We start from the raw sequence: 17,133 nt of genomic DNA, 5'->3' as shown, positions 1-17,133 counted from the left end.
GAGACCTGGGGTTAAGAAAATGCTGCAAAGTTTAAAAGTGACTCTCCTGAAACTGAAACCGCACAACTCAGATTGGAACTCAAACCCACTGTCTTTTTTTTTTTTCTTTTCTTTTTAGGTGTATAGATGGTGCTTTTATTGTTATTATTATATTTTTAATAGATCTTTATTGGAGTATAATTGCTTCACAATACTGTGTTAGTTTCTGTTGTACCACAAAGTGAATCAGCCATATACATACCTATATCCCCACATCCCCTCCCTCTTGAGCCTCACTCCCACCCTCCCCATCCCACCCCTCTAGGTCATCACAAAGCACTGAGCTGATCTCCCTGTGCGATGCTGCTGCTTCCCACTAGCTAACTATTTTACATTCGGTAGTGTATATATGTCCATGCTACTCTCATTTCGCCCCAGCTTCCCCCCACCCCCATGTCCTCAAGTCCATTCTCTATGTCTACATCTTTACTCCTGCCCTGACACTAGGTTCATCAGAACCTTTTTCTTTTCTTTTTAGATTCCATATATATGTGTTAGCATACGGTATTTGTTTTTCTTGTTCTGACTTACTTCACTCTGGATGACAGTCTCTAGGTCCATCCACCTCACTACAAATAACTCAATTTCATTTCTTTTTATGGCTGAGTAATATTCCATTGTATATATGTGCCACATCTTCTTTATCCATTCATCTGTTGATGGACATTTAGGTTGGTTCTATGTCCTGGCTATTGTAAACAGTGCTGCAAAGAACATTGTGGTACATGTCTCTTTTTGAATTATGGTTTTCTCAGGGTATATGCCCAGTAGTGGGATTGCTGGGTCATATGGTCGTTCTATTTGTAGTTTTTTAAGGAACCTCCATACTGTTCTCCATACTGGTTATATCAATTTACATTCCCACCAACAGTGCAGGAGGGTTCCCTTTTCACCACACCCTTTCCAGCATTTATTGTTTCTAGATTTTTTGATAATGGCCATTCTGACCAGTGTGAGGTGAAACCTCATTGTAGTCTTGACTTGCATTTCTCTTATAATTAGTGATGTTGAGCATCTTTTCATGTGCCTCTTGGCCATCTGTATATCTTCTTTATTGAAATGTCTATTTACGTTTTCCATCCATTTTTTAATTGAATTGTTTGTTTTTTTGATACTGAGCTGCATGATCTGTTTGTATATTTTGGAGATTAATCCTTTGTCTGTTGTTTCATTTGCAAATATTTTCTCCCATTCCGAGGGCTGTCTTTTCATCTTGTCTATGGTTTCTTTTGCTGTGCAAAAGCTCTGAAGTTTAATTAGGTCCCACTTGTTTATTTTTGTTTTCATTTCCATTATTCAAGGAGGTGGGTCAAAAAAGATCTTGCTGTGGTTTATGTCAAAGAGTGTTTTTCCTATGTTTTCCTCTAAGAGTTTTGTAGTGTCTGGTCTTAAATTTAGGTCTTTAATCCATTTGGAATTTATTTTTGTGTATGGTGTTAGGGAGTGTTCTAATTTCAATCTTTTACATTGTCCAGTTTTCCCAGCACCACTTATTGAAGAGGCTGTCTTTTCTCCATTGTATGTTCTTGCCTCCTTTGTCATAAATTAGGTGACCATATGTGCATGGGTTTATCTCTGGGCTTTCTATCCTGTACCATTGATTTATATTTCTGTTTTTGTGTCAGTACCATACTTTCTTGATTACTGTAGATTTGTAGTATAGTTTGAAGTCAGGGAGCCCAATTCCTCCAGTTCCGTTTTTCTTTCTCAAGATTGCTTTGGCTATTTGGGGTCTTTTGTGTTTCCATACAAATTGTAAAAATTTTTTTACAGTTCCGTGAAGAATGCCATTGGTAGTTTGATAGGGATTGCATTGAATCTGTAGATTGCTTTGGGTAGTATAGTCATTTTCATGGTATTAATTTTTCCAGTCCAAGGACATGGTATATTTCTCCATCTGTTTATGTCATCTTTGATTTCTTTCATCAGTGTCTTATAGTTTTCTGAGTATAAGTCTTTCACCTCCTTAGGTAGGTTTATTCTCAGATATTTTATTCTTTTTGTTGTGATGATAAATGGAATTGTTTCCTTAATTTCTCTTTCAGATTTTTCGTCATTAGTGTGTAGGAATGTCAGAGATTTCTGTGCATTAATTTTGTATCCTGCAACCTTATCAAATTCATTGATTAGTTCTAGTAGTTTTCTGGTGGTATCTTTAGGATTTTCTATGTATAGTATCATGTCATCTGCAAACAGTGACAGTTTTATTTCTTCTTTTCCAATTTGTATTCCTTTTATTTCTTTTTCTTCTCTGATTGCTGTCTAGGACTTCCAAAACTATGTTGAATAAGAGTGGTGAGAGTGGACATCCTTGTCTTGTTCCTGAGCTTAGTGGAAATGCTTTCAGTTTTTCACCATCCCACTGTCTTTTAGAGATCACACACCTGGTCTCAGGACTTAATGAAGCTCAGGTTCTTCATGTCTCATCACAGAAAGAATTCAGTGAGAGGCAAAGTGATAGGTTATAATTAGATTTATTTAGAGAGGTACACATTCCATAGACAGAATGTGGTCCATCTCAAAAGGTGAGAGTGGTCACAGGGCATGGGGGTCATCTCAGAAAGTGAGAGCAGCCCTGGGAGAAACACACTCCACGGAGTGTGGGCCATCTCAGAAGACGAGAGACCCCAAAATATGGTGTGGTTAGTTTTTATGGGCTGGGTAATTTCATAGGCTAATGAGTGAGAAGATTATTCCAATTATTTTGGAGAAAAGGCAGAGATTTCCAGGAATTGGGCCACTGCCCACTTTGGCCTTTTATGGTTGGCCTCAGAACAGTCATGGCACCCCTGGGTATGTCATTTAGCTAATGTATTACAATCAACGTATAATGAGGCTCAAAGTCTGCTGGAAGTAGAACCTTCTGCCATCTTGGACCTAGTTGGTTCTAACCAGTTTTTGTCGTGTCCTCAGTGGCTATGTCATTTTCATAAAGATTGTGCCCTTCCCTCCTTTTGCAAAACTATTCCCCACCCCCACCCCCACCCGCAGCAGATAGGACTGGCTACCCTCTTACCCTTTTTCTCATCAAAAGTTTTCAATTAAAATTTGAAACTATGATTTTTATCAAAGAAATCAGTGATAGAGTTGCCACCTAAAATAACCATATGCCCAGTTATATTTGAATTTCAAATAGACAACACATAATATTTTAGTATAAATGTGTTCTAAATATTGCATGGAACTTACACTAAAAAAAAAATCATTTTTTATCTGGAATTCAAATTTAACTGGGATTCCGATATTTTTATTTGCTAAGTCTGACAATGCAAGCCAATGAGACACAGGATTCATTTCACAGAAGTCCACATTACAGCTCACATCTGTGGAAATACCTTTAAAGAGACACAGCCTTTTATTTGCACACACCAGACCACAAAATGCAGATAATAATTCTTTAATGTGATTCATGTTATTTTGATGACATTTGGGTCAAACTCAGATTCAGAATTACTGGCCTCATTGGCTACTTTTTTTTTTTTTTGCAGTACGCAGGCCTCTCACTGTTGTGGTCTCTCCCGTTGTGGAGCATAGGCTCCAGATGCGCAGGCTCAGTGGCCATGGCTCGTGGGCCCAGCCGCTCCACGGCATGTGGGATCTTCCCGGACCGGGGCACGAACCCGTGTCCCCTGCATCGGCAGGTGGACTCTCAACCACTGCGCCACCAGGGAAGCCCTCATTGGCTACTTTTATCTGTGTAACAGCTGAAGCTGCCTGCACGATAATGATCTTGGGTCTGAGCTGAAGCGTTAGAAGCCCTGTCTTCTGAAGTATTTGGCTCGTGCAAGGACACCATTGCAGAAGTCACAGCTCAGGTCCTGGCTGCTTCGGGTGTAGTCACAGAGTCCACCTGGAATTTGTGAGATGGGTTAATGCCAAGCCCACAGCCCCTTGCTGTGGCAGGGTGCTCAGCAGTTAACTCAGATTCTCTTTCCTAGTTGCTTTTTAGGAGGCAACTGAGGTTTGGGAGAATCTGCTGCAATGAATTATGTTTGTACCTGTTAACTCCACGCTGGGAAACCAACCCATGGGTTACACAAAGCTCTCAGGTGCTGGTCAGGGGTCCAGGTTGGAAACGTCCTCTGGATTTCTTTGATTCTAACAGTCAGGACCTCAGTCATCTGGGAAACCTGGGCCTTGCTCATCCAGGAGGTGGGGCATGAAGGCCAGGGTCCTGCAAGGAGAGAGGCAGAGGGTGATGCAGCTTCCTGGGCTCAGGGCTACTTTTTCATTTCCCTTTTTCTCTCCTCCCCTTTGGCAGAACCATCGCCACCTTCAATCTTCCTGAGGATAAATAGTAAAGCTACAAGTTTAGGCAAAGGAAGGGATGAGCAGACATTTCACAGCTGTTTTCAGGGTAATGGTAAGAGGCAGAGTTGGAAAACAGAGGTGACAGATGTAGCGTAGGGACCAGTCTGATGCCCTCTTTCAGTGCTGCTGATATAGCAGTCTGTGTGTAAGCAAGATTGTGTTAAGTTGCTGGTCTTTCAATTTCAGATGCATTTCCAATATCCTGCATTTGTGCTGTCCTCACAATTGCTGATTTTGATATCAAATTTGTGTGCAGATGATTTCCTACCTTTACTGTATGCTTACCTTTACCGGTGAGCTTTTCCATTTGTAATTTCTTGGTTTCTAGTTGTGGCCTTTCTTTTCCACCTAGAGAAGTTCCTTTAGCCTTTGTTGCAAATCTGGTCTGGTGGTGCTGAATTCTGTTAGCTTTTGCTTGTCTGTAAAGCTTTTGATTTCTCTGTTGAATCTGAATGAGAGCCTTGCTGGGTAGAGTATTCTTGGTTGTAGGTTCTTCCCTTTGATCACTTTAAATATATTGTGCCACTCCCTTCTGGCCTGCAGAGTTTCTGCTGAGAAATCAGCTGAAAACCTTATGGGAGTTCCCTTGTACATTATTTGTTGCTTTTCCTTTGTTGCTTTTAATATTTTTTCTTTGTCTTTAATTTTTGTCAATTTGATTACTATGTATCCTGGCATGTTCCTCCTTGGCCTTATCTTGCCTGGGACTCTCTGCACTTCCTGGACTTGGGTGACTGTTTCCTTTTCCATGTTAGGGAAGTTTTCAGCTATTATCTCTTTGAATATTTTCTCAGGTCCTTTCTCTCTCCTCCTTCTGGGACCCCTATAATGTGAATGTTGGTGCATTAGATGTTGTCCCAGAGATCTCAGACTGTCCTCATTTCCTTTCATTCTTTTTTCTTTATTCTATTCCACCACAGTGATTTCCACCATTCTGTCTTCCAGCTCACTTATCTGTTCTTCTGCCTCAGTTATTCTGCTACTGATTCCTTCTAGTGTGTTTTTCATTTCAGTTATTGTATTGTTCATCTCTGTTGTTTGTTCTTTAGTTCATCTAGGTCTTTGTTAAACATTTCTTGTATCTTCTTGATCTGTGCCTCCATTCTTTTTCCAAGATTGTGGATCATCTTTATTACCACTACTGTGAATTCTTTTTCAGGCAGATTGACTATCTCCACTTCCCTTAGTTGTTCTTCTGGAGTTTTATTTTGTTCCTTCATCTGGAACATATTCCTCTACCATCTCATTTTGTCTAACTTTCTGTGATTGCAGTTTCCTCCACAGGCTGCAGGGTTGCAGCTTTTCTTGCTTCTGCTGTCTGCCCCCTGGTGGATGAGGCTGTCTAAGAGGCTTGTGCAGGCTTCCTGGTGGGAGAGACTGGTACTTGCCCACTGGTGGGTGGAGTTTGGTCTTGTCCCTCTGGCGGGCAGGGATGTGTCAGGGGGTGTGGTTTATTGGACAGCTGTGTGTTCAGGAAGACTTTAAGCAGCTGTTGGGTGCTAAGTTTAAGTTTGCTGTTGGGTGGGCCTGTGTTCCCACCCTGTTGGTTGTTTGGCCTGAAGCATCCCAGCACTGGAGCCTACAGGCTGTAGCGTGGAGCCAGGTGTTGGTGAGAAAATGGCGGCCTCCAAGAGGGCTCACACCAATGAGTACTCCCCAGAACTGCTACTGCCAGTGTCCTTGTCCCTGCAGTGAGCCAGAGCTGCCCCCCACACCTCCACAAGAGACCCTCCAATACTAGTAAGTAAGTCTGGTCCAGTCTCTTATGAGGTCACTGCTTTTTATCCTGGGTCCTGGTGTGCACAAGACCATGTGTGCACCCTCCAAGAGTGGAGTTTCTGTTTCCCCCAGTCTTGTGGAATTCCTGTGATCAAATCCTGTTGGCCTTCAAAGCCAGATTCACTGGGGGCTCCTCCTTCCATTGCCAGACCCCAAGCTGGAGAGCCTCATGTGAGTCTCAGAACGTTCACTCCTGTGGGAGAGCTTCTGTGGTATAATTATTTTCCAGTTTGTGGGTCGCCCACCTGGAGCGTATGGGACTTGATTTTACCATGATTGCACCCCTCCTACTGTCTCATTGTGGCTTCTTCTTTGTCTTTGGATGTAGGGTATCTTTAGCACTTTTTTGTTGATGGTTGTTCAGCAGTTAGTTGTGATTTTGGTGTTCCCATAAGACGAGGTGAGCTCATGTCCTTCTACTCTGCCATCTTGTCTCCTTCACCCAAAGTTCCTTATAGTCCCAAAATTCCTTGTAAAATTTTAAAAAATGTTTGTTGAATGGATGGTTCAAGAAAGAAAGGAATGAATGTAAGGCTGGCCCTATCTGAGAAGTTTTTAGAATTCAGAGCCAGGAAAAAATTTGCTTCTCTTGAGTAACTATGCTTCCTACTTTTCTTTGTCAAAAAAAAAAAAAAAATTGCCTTTTCCTCTTTGCCCCAGTTGCAAGGAACCTTAGGACCGAATCTGAAATTCAAGCATGGCAACGATGTCAGCCTCAGTGGTTAGCTGAGTCCCATCTCCTTGGTCCCAGTGTTGCTAGTTTTGTATTGCATTACATTAGTTTTACATTGGTAAATCACATCAATGCTTCTGTAGAATTATATGGTCTATTAATAAATTCAATAAATACTTCTGGTGAAAGAATTTTTATAGAGGAACAGTGAGCATTTTTCAATGGTATGGATTTAAAGTCTGGCCCAAGCAATGCTGCTGTAAGTCCACCCCACATTCTGCAGAGCCCCCTCCTTTTGTGAGGCACCTGGCAAGAGGCTGCTTGTCGGTGGCTGTTAGCAACTCCAGGATTTGTTGAACAGCTTGGGGGGGAAAAGAACATTTTCCACTGCAGTTTTTTTTTTTTCCACTGCAGTTTTAATTATCAGAAGTACCACTATGTCCCCATGCTTATCTTTCCCATCTCCAAGGTCATTTGGGAAAAATGCAACACACTCACCAGTAAAGGCAAGAAGGCCCAGAAGTAGCCACAGCACAGACATATTGATGACTTGGCACTACGGATCCTAAAATGATTTTAAAATAGAAATTAGCTCAAAGATGTGAAGATATCAATTGTTGTCATAACAGTATGTAGTGTTTCTATGGAAGAGTGTGAAAAGAATGAATGTGTGTCCCCCTGTCTGAACTAAGAAAATTAATTATTTGAATCATAATGAAATAAGCCAGAGCGGGACATGTGCTCCATCCATCCTTTTAATTAGCTTAAAAATGACGAGACTCCTGCTCAGCCCACAGGGACTCAACATACTGTCGAGTTACCAAATACAGGTTCTTTCAAGAAACCAAGATACTTTGATTCTCAACACTGAGAAATACGGTGATCTGACTGCAGATCTTGAAAAGCCAGTTTCTGATGCATGTGCCTCATCCCAATAGCCTCTTCATTATCAAAAGGTAATACCAAAAGGAGAATTTCTCATCAGTGCTTCTCTTACTTTGGGTTCTTTTTCCTTGAGTTAAGAGGAAAGGTTACGCTTTCCTTGGTGCCTTGCCATCTTTGCTTTGGTTAGAAGAAGCAGCTGGAAGACATTCCCCACTGCTCTAAGCCCCCAGCCTGGGAATCAGACCCCTTTGGTCACCTTGAGCCATGTTTCCCATTCTCCCTCTATAGGACTCCTAGGCAGGAACAAACCTGGGCCAGAGCCTGGGGAGACCAATAAACAGGCTATTTCCACCAGCAAAGTCAAATCCTCACGAAGTCAGGTCATGATAGGGGTCCAGGATTGAACTCATAAGGGGGTCAGCAGACAAGAGATCGGACAACTGGTCACCATCAAGCACTTGCTCTCAAATACTTTCTCATCCCAGCTATTCCTCTAATCACCTTCCTCGTGTACAAAGAGCCCTGGTTCCCCCACTAGCTACCAAATGAATATACAAATGCCACCCAGAATAGCTTGCCGCTGACCCCAGGGGATGCCTGAGGAGCCAGCCACCTGCCCCCAAAGCCTCCACCTTCCACGAGCCCCTTCTACTGCTGGCTGCTCCCATCATCTCCCTTGGTCAGCGGAGCTTAGCTACGATCCTTTTGAGTTACTACTATCATTACAAGTGGGGTGTGTGTATAAATATGTACTCGGCACTTTCATGATGCTTTTCTCATCTCTTTTGTTTGAAGGTTAGTATTGTGGGTGGTTCCTTCCAAACACCCAGGAAGAGAATATGTCAAGATGAAGAAGAGGTATTAAGGAAGTCATTTGAATTAACAAAAAGCCGTGCTTTTTGTTTTTCTTCCCTACAACATTGAGATAGTCTATCTGATTTCCCTTAGTTGAGTAGAAAATGCCGTGCCCAGTCCAGAACACCAGAAAGATACAGGAACTTTGCATTTTAGCTGTGTTTACAGGAACTCTCAGATTCAATCACCTAACAGGAATCACCCACTGAGCCCCCAGCACCGAATGAGAGAGGACACTCCGTCCCAGGAAAAAGAGCAGAGAAAGAGCCATGTAGGTACAGGAAAAGCTCATAGTTTCGTGAAAGTGTTTATTTACAGAGGCTTCTCACTGGCTTTATGGAAAGGACCCATCGGAAAAAAGGACTGCTTGCAACCAGATGCAAAGCCCAGAGCATTTTACTCTTTGTACTGCTTTTCCAGGGGAAAAAAATTCTTCTTGGAAACACAAGTGGAAAAACTTAGCTTTTATTGCAACATGAAAGCTCGTTTCATTTTCCAAGCATGGAGCTAAATGTCTGTGTTGCGTAAGCACTTGAATGAAAAGAGTCTGTGTAAATACATGTGCCAATGACTTAGGAACACAGAGTTACTTTGTTTGTTTTTTTTCAATTACATCAGGAAAGAGCAAGAAGGGACAATAAGACATCAACATAGCATATCGAAGGAACCCAAACTCTGTGACGCAACTTTCCAGGTGCCAAAAAGGAGTCTATGTTCAGAAGGGAGTGTTGAGGCGTCACTGGAGTGTGTGTGGGGAGAGTCCATCGGTCACCCAGGACCAATCCGGTCAAACCCCTGTGGCTCCAGACACTTGGAACCATTATCAAAACGTCAGGTCAGTCCAGCACTGTGTTCATGATGCCAAGCACAGCATCCCTCTTCTCCCTTTCTGGAGAGCAAAACTGTGACAGACAGCATGGGGGTGTCAAGGTGGAGGGCACGCTGGAAACTGACAACCTGAACACCACTTGGGGCCAGTTCAGGTTCCTGGTGGCCTCCACACACCCTTCCTCCACTGAGCACTTTGTAATTCTCAAAGCAGTGTTTAGATTTGTAAGGTGTCATGGACTATTTCCTCCTCAGTTAAACAATGTTTCTGGAAAAGATGGAAATAAAGATCTTTGTTCTTTGTAATTCTCTCACAAGAGAACCCCCATTCCTTTTCCATGAATGTTCTCCCAGATTATCCCCACAAACCTTGAACCACAGGCATCCTAGGTCCTTAGGGTCCTCCGACCAGCCTGGAAAAGTTGCCGTGTTAACATCCTAAGGTGCCGGGAGATGGAGGTGGCCCTGCCCCATCGTGCCCCACCCCACTTGGTCCTGGAAGGATTGAGGACTGCTCTCTACACACACACCAGGCAGGTCTCTTCTGCTCCACGTTGTACTGTCACCCTGACCCTGGTTTTATTGCTAACTCAGCTTTCTTGCTTGCTCCCTATGGACTGAAAGGCCTTTCCTGTAGCATCACATCTTAGCCATATCCCCTCATGCTCTCCCTCCTCATACACACCCTAGCATTGCCCCGCAGACTGCTGTGCACCAACAGCCCTTAAATGAAAACAACAGCAATGACAGCCACATACATAAAATGTTTCTGCCACTAGGACCACATTTTCTTGAGAAAAATCTAACTTTCTAGAGTCAGATATAAGGCTCCTTTTAAACTCACTTTTTGCAGAGTTGCATTTTCACATGGTCCATGAAAATATGTATTTACTGAATTTGGATTGTGAGCAAGGATTGCCAGCCTGGAAGGTTCGATCACTTCTCTTCACTCTCTGCAGGCAAATCCTTTCCTGGTTGAGAGAAAGCTGGGAAGGAGTTCCTTCTCTCCCTTCGGCCGCTGTGCCTGCTTTCCTCCCTTTGCCCATCTGGGATTCCCAGAGTTGGGAACTCCAGGAAGGCTCCTCTCCCAGTGCGAAGGACTGTCCCAGGAATATCCCGTTCTGAACAAAGATCAAATCTAAGAGACCATGGTCTCTCTTCCATGCAAGACTCCTGAAGCCTTTCTAGCCTTTGACTCCGCCAAGTTTAAGCTGTTAGACTTGTTGGCCTTAGATCTTTCACAGCCTCCAGAGAAGATAGGAGTTCGTTATAGAGGCGTCACTTAAGGTGGGTGGGGTTAATGAAATAGGAGGGAGCCTGAGGGTGGGGGAGAGGTTACATCTGGAAAAACATGAACACCTCTGTCCTTTGGCTTTGAATTCACAAAAAACACATCTCATATGGCCTATAACAGTTCCCATTAAATGCACACATGTTTCTGTTCTCCCATTCTTCCTTTCGCCCGTGCTCACAAATCCAAAAGTAACTATATACTTAAATTAAAAGAAATCTAAACATGTGTAAGTATTGTAAATAAAAACTCATTCTATCATCTACATAATCTTTTATAACTTGTGTTTTCCTTGCAAGGTTCTTGAGTTTTCTCTGACTCCAACTTTTCTTATTTACTTAGCAGAGACACAGTCATTATCAGTTGATCACCATACCCTGGATTTTTCATGCTAAATAGGCCTGAGCAGAGTTCCACCGCTCACCTGTTTTCAGTGAGCTCTTGTCCTTAGAGACCATCGGCCCACCACCCCTTATATAGAGTCCCTGGCCTGCTGCCTCTTTCAAAAAGTGTTGACTTCACCCTCTTACTAAGAGATTTATGACTGTCTTACTTTAGTAAGTAATCATCAATTATAGTAATTATAAATTACAGTTATTATAGTAATTATAAATTATAGTAATTATAAATTAATCATAAATTATAGTAATCATCAAATAATTATAAAGACTTTGAACTTATATAGGGCCTTTTATTCAAGAACGTCCTGACATTTTGTAAACATTAAGCAATATTGTTTCCTGCCACACCTCAGTGGGCAGATCCTAGTTATATTCATTTTGACATTTTCCAGTCCTACACTTGTTTTTATTTGCACCAGTTTCTGGGAATGGGGCCAGGTAGGAAGGAAGGAAGGGAGGAAGGGAGGGAGGGTGGAAGGAACTGAATCTGGAATGTTAGAAACTCTTATTCTTCATGTGTATTTCAGGCAAGCAGAGCCACACCTTAGGCTGAATGATGCTCTTTTATACACCTCTAATGCCTACAGTTTGTTCCTAAATGTCTACCCCAATAGATACTTCAAGAGGGTTTATATGAAATTTCCAGGAAGGACTCCTTGCCCCAGATTGCCCAAGGGATGAGTTCCACAATTAAAAGAAGGAGCTTCCTCAACCACCACGCCCTATGCCGCAGCTCTACTGAACGGCTTGATCTCCCCCAAGCAGCCCCGTCATTTGCTCTCTGCCTATGGACAGGCTCCTCCCTCTGGCAGAAATGCCCTCGGGGACATTGTGTGTCCCCCCCCCCCGAGGGACTGTGTGTCATTTGTCTTTACAACCCTAGCACCTAACACCCTGCCCAACACATATGAGATCGCAATAAAACCCATGGAATAAATGGGTTGCGCATTGGCTGACCTGTTGCTAATCTGTCTCCTCTGCAGCCCCTGCCTTCTCCCGGGTCCCCTGCCCTGCCACACCTGGAATGTGTGAGAGCAGTGAACTTGGCGGCTTCATTCATGACTGAGTCCTCAGAGACCAGATCAGAGCCTAGCACGTTGTGTGTGTTCGGTATATATTTGTTGAATCCGTCAATGCATGAAGAATCTTCAATCTCACCCAGCAAGGTTCAGATCGGTCCTCCAACCCCGCGTCCCAGGTTGGTTTCCATGCTGCCTGGTAGGTATTTCAGCCTGAAAACATCTTGAGAGCAAGGACTGGGTCTTTTTTCCTGTATCCCCTAAATGGCACATAAGAGGTATTCGGTAGATGTTGATAGAATGAATAAATGAACCAAAGGATAGTTATGACTTGGGGAAGTCACTGACTCCGTATTTGCAGCTCAGACTTTGGGGACTGGGATTTCCTAGTTCACTCCCCAAGGCGTAGATGGTGAGGCTACGAGAAGACAGGGCACTCTGAGCAAGGATCCAGACCCAGAGACCAGGAGTTCCTGAACTTTACATTTGGGGAGAGGGTGTGAGAATGCTGGTCTCCTCTCTGTTGTTGGCAGAGTTGGGATAAAAAGCAGATAAATAATGTACCCCACTAGAAACCATGTCCCTACCAAACAGTGGAATCCTTTCTCTTTATTTTGTCTACCAAGGTGTAGCACACACCAACGACAACTCAAATTTATTAGAGTGTGTGAAAACTCGGGAAGGCCCTGGCCCCATCTGCAAAAACACCACGTCACCAGGGCCAATCAAACCCAGCGCCGAGGATGCACATGAGCATCCTGGAAGTTTCTCCCCTGGTTGGCAGCCAGCATGTTGCCTGGCAACAGCTCCACGGAAATGACGCACACCAGTGCCCTCAGGCTCATTCAGTCCTCAGCTGCTCTGTGTGGACAACCTCCCTTTCAAAGACCTGGCGGACACTCAGTGGGGAAGCTGGGGCGGAGTGGGGGTGAGGGCGGGTATTGAAAAGAAAGCTTGTTGCGCCTGTTCTTAAGTGAGACTAAATATTAGAAACAGCTGAAGATATTCCCTGCCATGCCCCATGCAATTCTGACACCAATTCTGAGGTGTGTGTTCTTTTCCATCCCAAGCAGTTCTGTGACACCAGCTGAGTCCTATAATTTAACTCAATTCTGACACTATCTACCTGGAAATCGTATCAGATCCCAAAGATTAAGGTCTCAGTCCTATAAGACTTCCCTCCACCCCCATCTCCAACTTCAGAAGCCAATTGTAAGTCCAGGTTGCACCTGGGCTTCTGACCTACCAGCTGTAGATCAGAAGTTCCAACGACCTCTCCTTGGGTTCCATTAATTTGCTAGAATGGGTCACAGAACTCAAGAGAACCTTATACTTACAGATTACCTATTTATTTCAAAGGATATAACTCAGGAACAGCCAGATGGAAGAGAGGCTGTAGGGCAAGGGATGGGGAAGGGGTGCAGAGCTCCCATGACCTCTCTGGGACCGCTCTCCCCACATCCCCACATGTTCACCAACTCAGAAGCTCTCTGAACCCTCTCCTTTTGGGTTTTATGCAGGCTTCATTGCAGAGGCAGGATTGATTAAATCATTGGTTATTGGTGACTGAACTCAAGCTTCAGCCCCTCTCCCCTCCCAAGTAGAGGGGTGGGATTGAAAGTTCCAACCCTAAAATCACCAGATTGGCTCCACTGGCAACCAGCCCCCATGCTTAGGGGCTTTCATTAAAATAGCAAAAGACAACTTTATGGTTCTCATCGCTTAGGAAATTCTAAGGGTTTTAGAAGCTCCGTGCCAGGAGGGGGACAAATGGAGGGACCAAGCTAGGAACCCAGGCTTAGGCTAAGAGCCAAACCTGTTTCCCCCTAGATGCTGCTCCAAGTGGCATTTGGTCCTGAAGTTATGGACAGTCTCTTTTAGGCAGGGGCTTCCTGGACTCTTCTGTTCAGTCTCTGCCCTACTCAGTGTTTGACCTTTCCACCACTGTCAGTCCTGAGTGGAGCTCCTGTCTTTGGTTGCTATTCATGTCTCTGGGAAGTGGCTTCTCACGGACCCTGCTGATTCTTCGATGACTTCTAATTCCTCCCACCCTAAGAATCCTCATGACCTAAGAGGGCATCTTCCAAAAAGCCTCCTGGACACTGCGGAAAAAATGACAGATATGTACTTTTGTACACGTCAGGGTCCAGGAATGCTCCTTGTGGCATTTTATAAGAGGTGGCTGGCTGGATAGGGCAGATGCTGTGTTGTGCTCTGCTAATATTTCCCGGGTGAAAACCTGGCAGCTCTTCTTGCCCTCCCCTGAGGAAGGACACACAGGCTGGTCCCAGACACAGGCTTGAGGTGCAGTCTAACAGAATGTACCCCACAGATACCAGGTGCAGCCTACACTCACTTAGTGGGCAAGCTGAAGAGGGCTTTCCTGTTGCTACATCCTGGAAAGCTCTCATTAGTGTTTTTCTAAAAACGAAGGAACTGATCTGATCTGATGTTCACCTATAGAACCTTTATACTCATTTCAAGAGACCCTACAGTCATATAAGCCTTATCACTGCTCTTTATCATAGATTATTCAAAACACCAGGAAAAATAAAATCTATGTGATTTTTTTCATACATTGAACACAGAATTTGTGGATGATTTTTTCTATTTCTTTTCACAGTCTATGATGCCATCCTCAGAAACAGAAGTCTACATGTAGTCAAGCATTCTCATTGCAAAAGACCGTATCTTCTAGTTTTCATTAAGGTCAGTGTGACAGTGGAAAGATACGATTGAATTTTCAGCATGGCAAAAGTTTGACTACCTAAAACTATCAGATGGAAAAAGGTGCCATGTCTAAATATACTGCTGGTTGCTGAAAGGAAAGCTCAAAGCCTTGCTGCTTTTCTTGTCAGTGATTGCCAGAAGAAGAGGAGTATTTTGATCAATCTTGCTCACAAGACGCCTCCTGCCAGCTCTGGGGTTCAGAAAGAATTGACTTATTCTTAATAGTCAAACCCCAGTTCATTGAGAGGTTCTACCATGTTTGCTTTTTTTTGGGGGGGGGGAAATCTTCTATTTTGCATTCCTCCTTTTTAATCTTTGGCTTGGCACATCCCTAAGTTGTGAAATCTCCTTGTGTGTTAAGAGCAGTGTTTTAATACCAATTTATAAACATGCGAGTACTTATATAAATTTAGACATGTAAATGCATGTCTCTTATTGGTTTTCCTCTTACACCTAATAAAATCTCCAAGAGAAATACTTTTCAATTGTCAAAAACTTCTATTACATGGACCTGAAACTACTTTTGCCTGAAAGTATTAGGGAGATGATCTATGAATGAAGGCTGGATCTTTAATTTGTTTCAGATTACTTCTAGTTTACATGAAGAAAAAGAATAATTGGGGATTTGAATTATGAACCAGACATAGGTACTTCTGTACATTTTCTATTTATATTCACATGATGCCTTTTCTCCAATAAGTGTGAAATAAAATATTGACCCCGTGTAACAAATACAATACAAAAACAAGGCCAATAATAAATGCCTAGGCTGACTATGGAGAAAAGCAATTCCAGGAAGCAAGTAACAACCGTATTCCTTTTAACATATTTCTGTCTGTCCATTAAATAAGTATTTACTTAGTACCCACATTGTGCCAACCACTGGGTTTATGCCAGGAATAAAAAGTTGAATAAGACACAACCTCTGCCCTCAGGAAGCTCACCACCAGGTATTTACTGATATTTTTCTGACTTCTCTTGGGCCAAGGGGCTAAACTGCTGGTTCCCCCCTGCAGCAAACATCCAACCTCTCATGTACAGACCATAAAACTCCATAGGATCCATTAGCTACCCTGAAACAAACTGATGAAGTAACTCTAAGTAAAGTTCTTTATTGTCCACAGGCATGGAAGTGTGAGACCAATAAAACTGTCTTATTCAGGAACCAATAAAATTCGTAGATGCTGTGACTCATGCAGTGTCTCAAATATCCCAAATGTGGAAACCTGCCCAAGGGATCACCCGGTCAGACGTCACAGTGGTGGATCACTTCCCAGGGTATCAGATACTTTCACACATGCTATAGAAGCGTCCTTATGATGTATGAAGCAGGCGTAATCATTACCCATATTTTACAGTTGAGGAAACTGTGATCCTCAGTAATGAAATGACTTAGATGACCTAATCAGGTCAGGTTAGGTAGAGTTGTTTGCCTACAATTTTATGTCCTGTAACTCCCCAGAGAGGATAGAGTTCCTCTCTTTAATGGGATCTCTGGGAGTACCGTGATTTGGAATTCAGCATCAGTCAAGGCCACAGAAGTTTGCCTATGTGGGGAACAATGGCCCACCATGGCTGTAGAGAGGTGATTGGCCTCCGGTGGTGGCTGGGATCCCAGGGATATGATGCTTCCCTGGCAAGGCTGAGGAGATTGCCATTGGTCAGGGAATGCCATTGGTCAGGTGAGGGAATGGACCACTGTGTCCTGTGCCTTGGGGATTTGCATTCAGGAATGGAGGATGTTGGATGCTCTGTCCAGTCTCTATAGAAGAGCATGGAACTCCCAGGGGTTGTTACCCAACATCAGATCATGGGGGAAGCCTAGGTCATGGAGTCACCAATATCAGGTCCGGGGTGACCCTGGAAAATCTGAGATGGAGGCTTCTCTAAGTAGTAGGATTTGTGGCCTTGAGAAATGAAGACCTGAGTCTTGGGCCCTCCTCATTAGCAGCCAATAATTCCAAGCCATCTAGGGCTTCTGTAACAGTAGCTACGTGAGCAACCAAAGGGAATAAGAAGGTCCTATGGTCTGCAGATAATCCCTTGAGAATAACTGCCTTGTGTCTGCATCAAAAGGAGTGTGCTCAAAGCTGGCTAGGGCTTCCCATCCACTGGTTCTGAATTAAGTTTAACTTAGGCTGAGACGCAAGGATTGGCTGTTCTATCTTGTGATTCCCCCAAACAATATTATTATGGCATCCACTCGACTTGTGGAAATGAGTGTGTAATTGTGTTCAATTCTAAAATTTCTATTTGATTCTTGGTATCTTTTAAATTTTTTTTCTTTTGCTGAGACTTTCTATTTATCTGCTGAGACTCTAA

At 43.4% G+C, this 17,133-nt stretch overlaps 2 protein-coding genes across 2 annotated transcripts in view; one reads left to right on the top strand and one right to left on the bottom strand.

Moving 5' to 3' along the window:
- Positions 1 to 15,269, top strand: part of MRPL30 (mitochondrial ribosomal protein L30) — an 89,038-nt gene extending 73,769 nt beyond the window's left edge. Inside the window, exons 13-15 of the transcript XR_009566074.2 lie at positions 7,593 to 9,377; positions 12,046 to 12,260; positions 14,705 to 15,269. The gene's annotated coding sequence lies outside the window, so the exon portion shown is untranslated. The remainder of the gene's footprint in view (positions 1 to 7,592; positions 9,378 to 12,045; positions 12,261 to 14,704) is intronic.
- LYG1 (lysozyme g1) lies at positions 3,789 to 4,657 on the bottom strand. Its single transcript, XM_060309859.1, has 3 exons — positions 4,636 to 4,657; positions 4,046 to 4,213; positions 3,789 to 3,889 (listed from the first exon to the last, which is right to left on the bottom strand). The coding sequence occupies exons 1-3, from the start codon at positions 4,655 to 4,657 to the stop codon at positions 3,789 to 3,791; spliced, it is 291 nt and encodes a 96-aa protein (XP_060165842.1).
- Positions 15,270 to 17,133: the final 1,864 nt, after the last annotated feature.

The sequence above is a fragment of the Globicephala melas genome, chromosome 12 (genome assembly GCF_963455315.2).
Source record: "Globicephala melas chromosome 12, mGloMel1.2, whole genome shotgun sequence".
Classification (NCBI taxonomy): Eukaryota; Metazoa; Chordata; class Mammalia; order Artiodactyla; family Delphinidae; genus Globicephala; species Globicephala melas.
The sequence above is the reverse complement of the archived record's forward strand: the minus strand, read 5'-3'. Positions and strand labels throughout refer to the sequence as shown.

What these genes read in the sequence shown, in the direction of transcription:
- LYG1 (XM_060309859.1), bottom strand. Translation starts at nt 4,657, where the DNA reads ATGGAAAAGCTCACCGGTAAAG. An exon ending in GGAAAAGCTCACCGGTAAAG is followed by an intron (nt 4,214 to 4,635) that starts GTAAGCATACAG and finishes CTCTCCTTGCAG; the next exon opens with GACCCTGGCCTTCATGCCCC. An exon ending in GGTTGGTTTCCCAGCGTGGA is followed by an intron (nt 3,890 to 4,045) that starts GTTAACAGGTAC and finishes CACAAATTCCAG; the next exon opens with GTGGACTCTGTGACTACACC.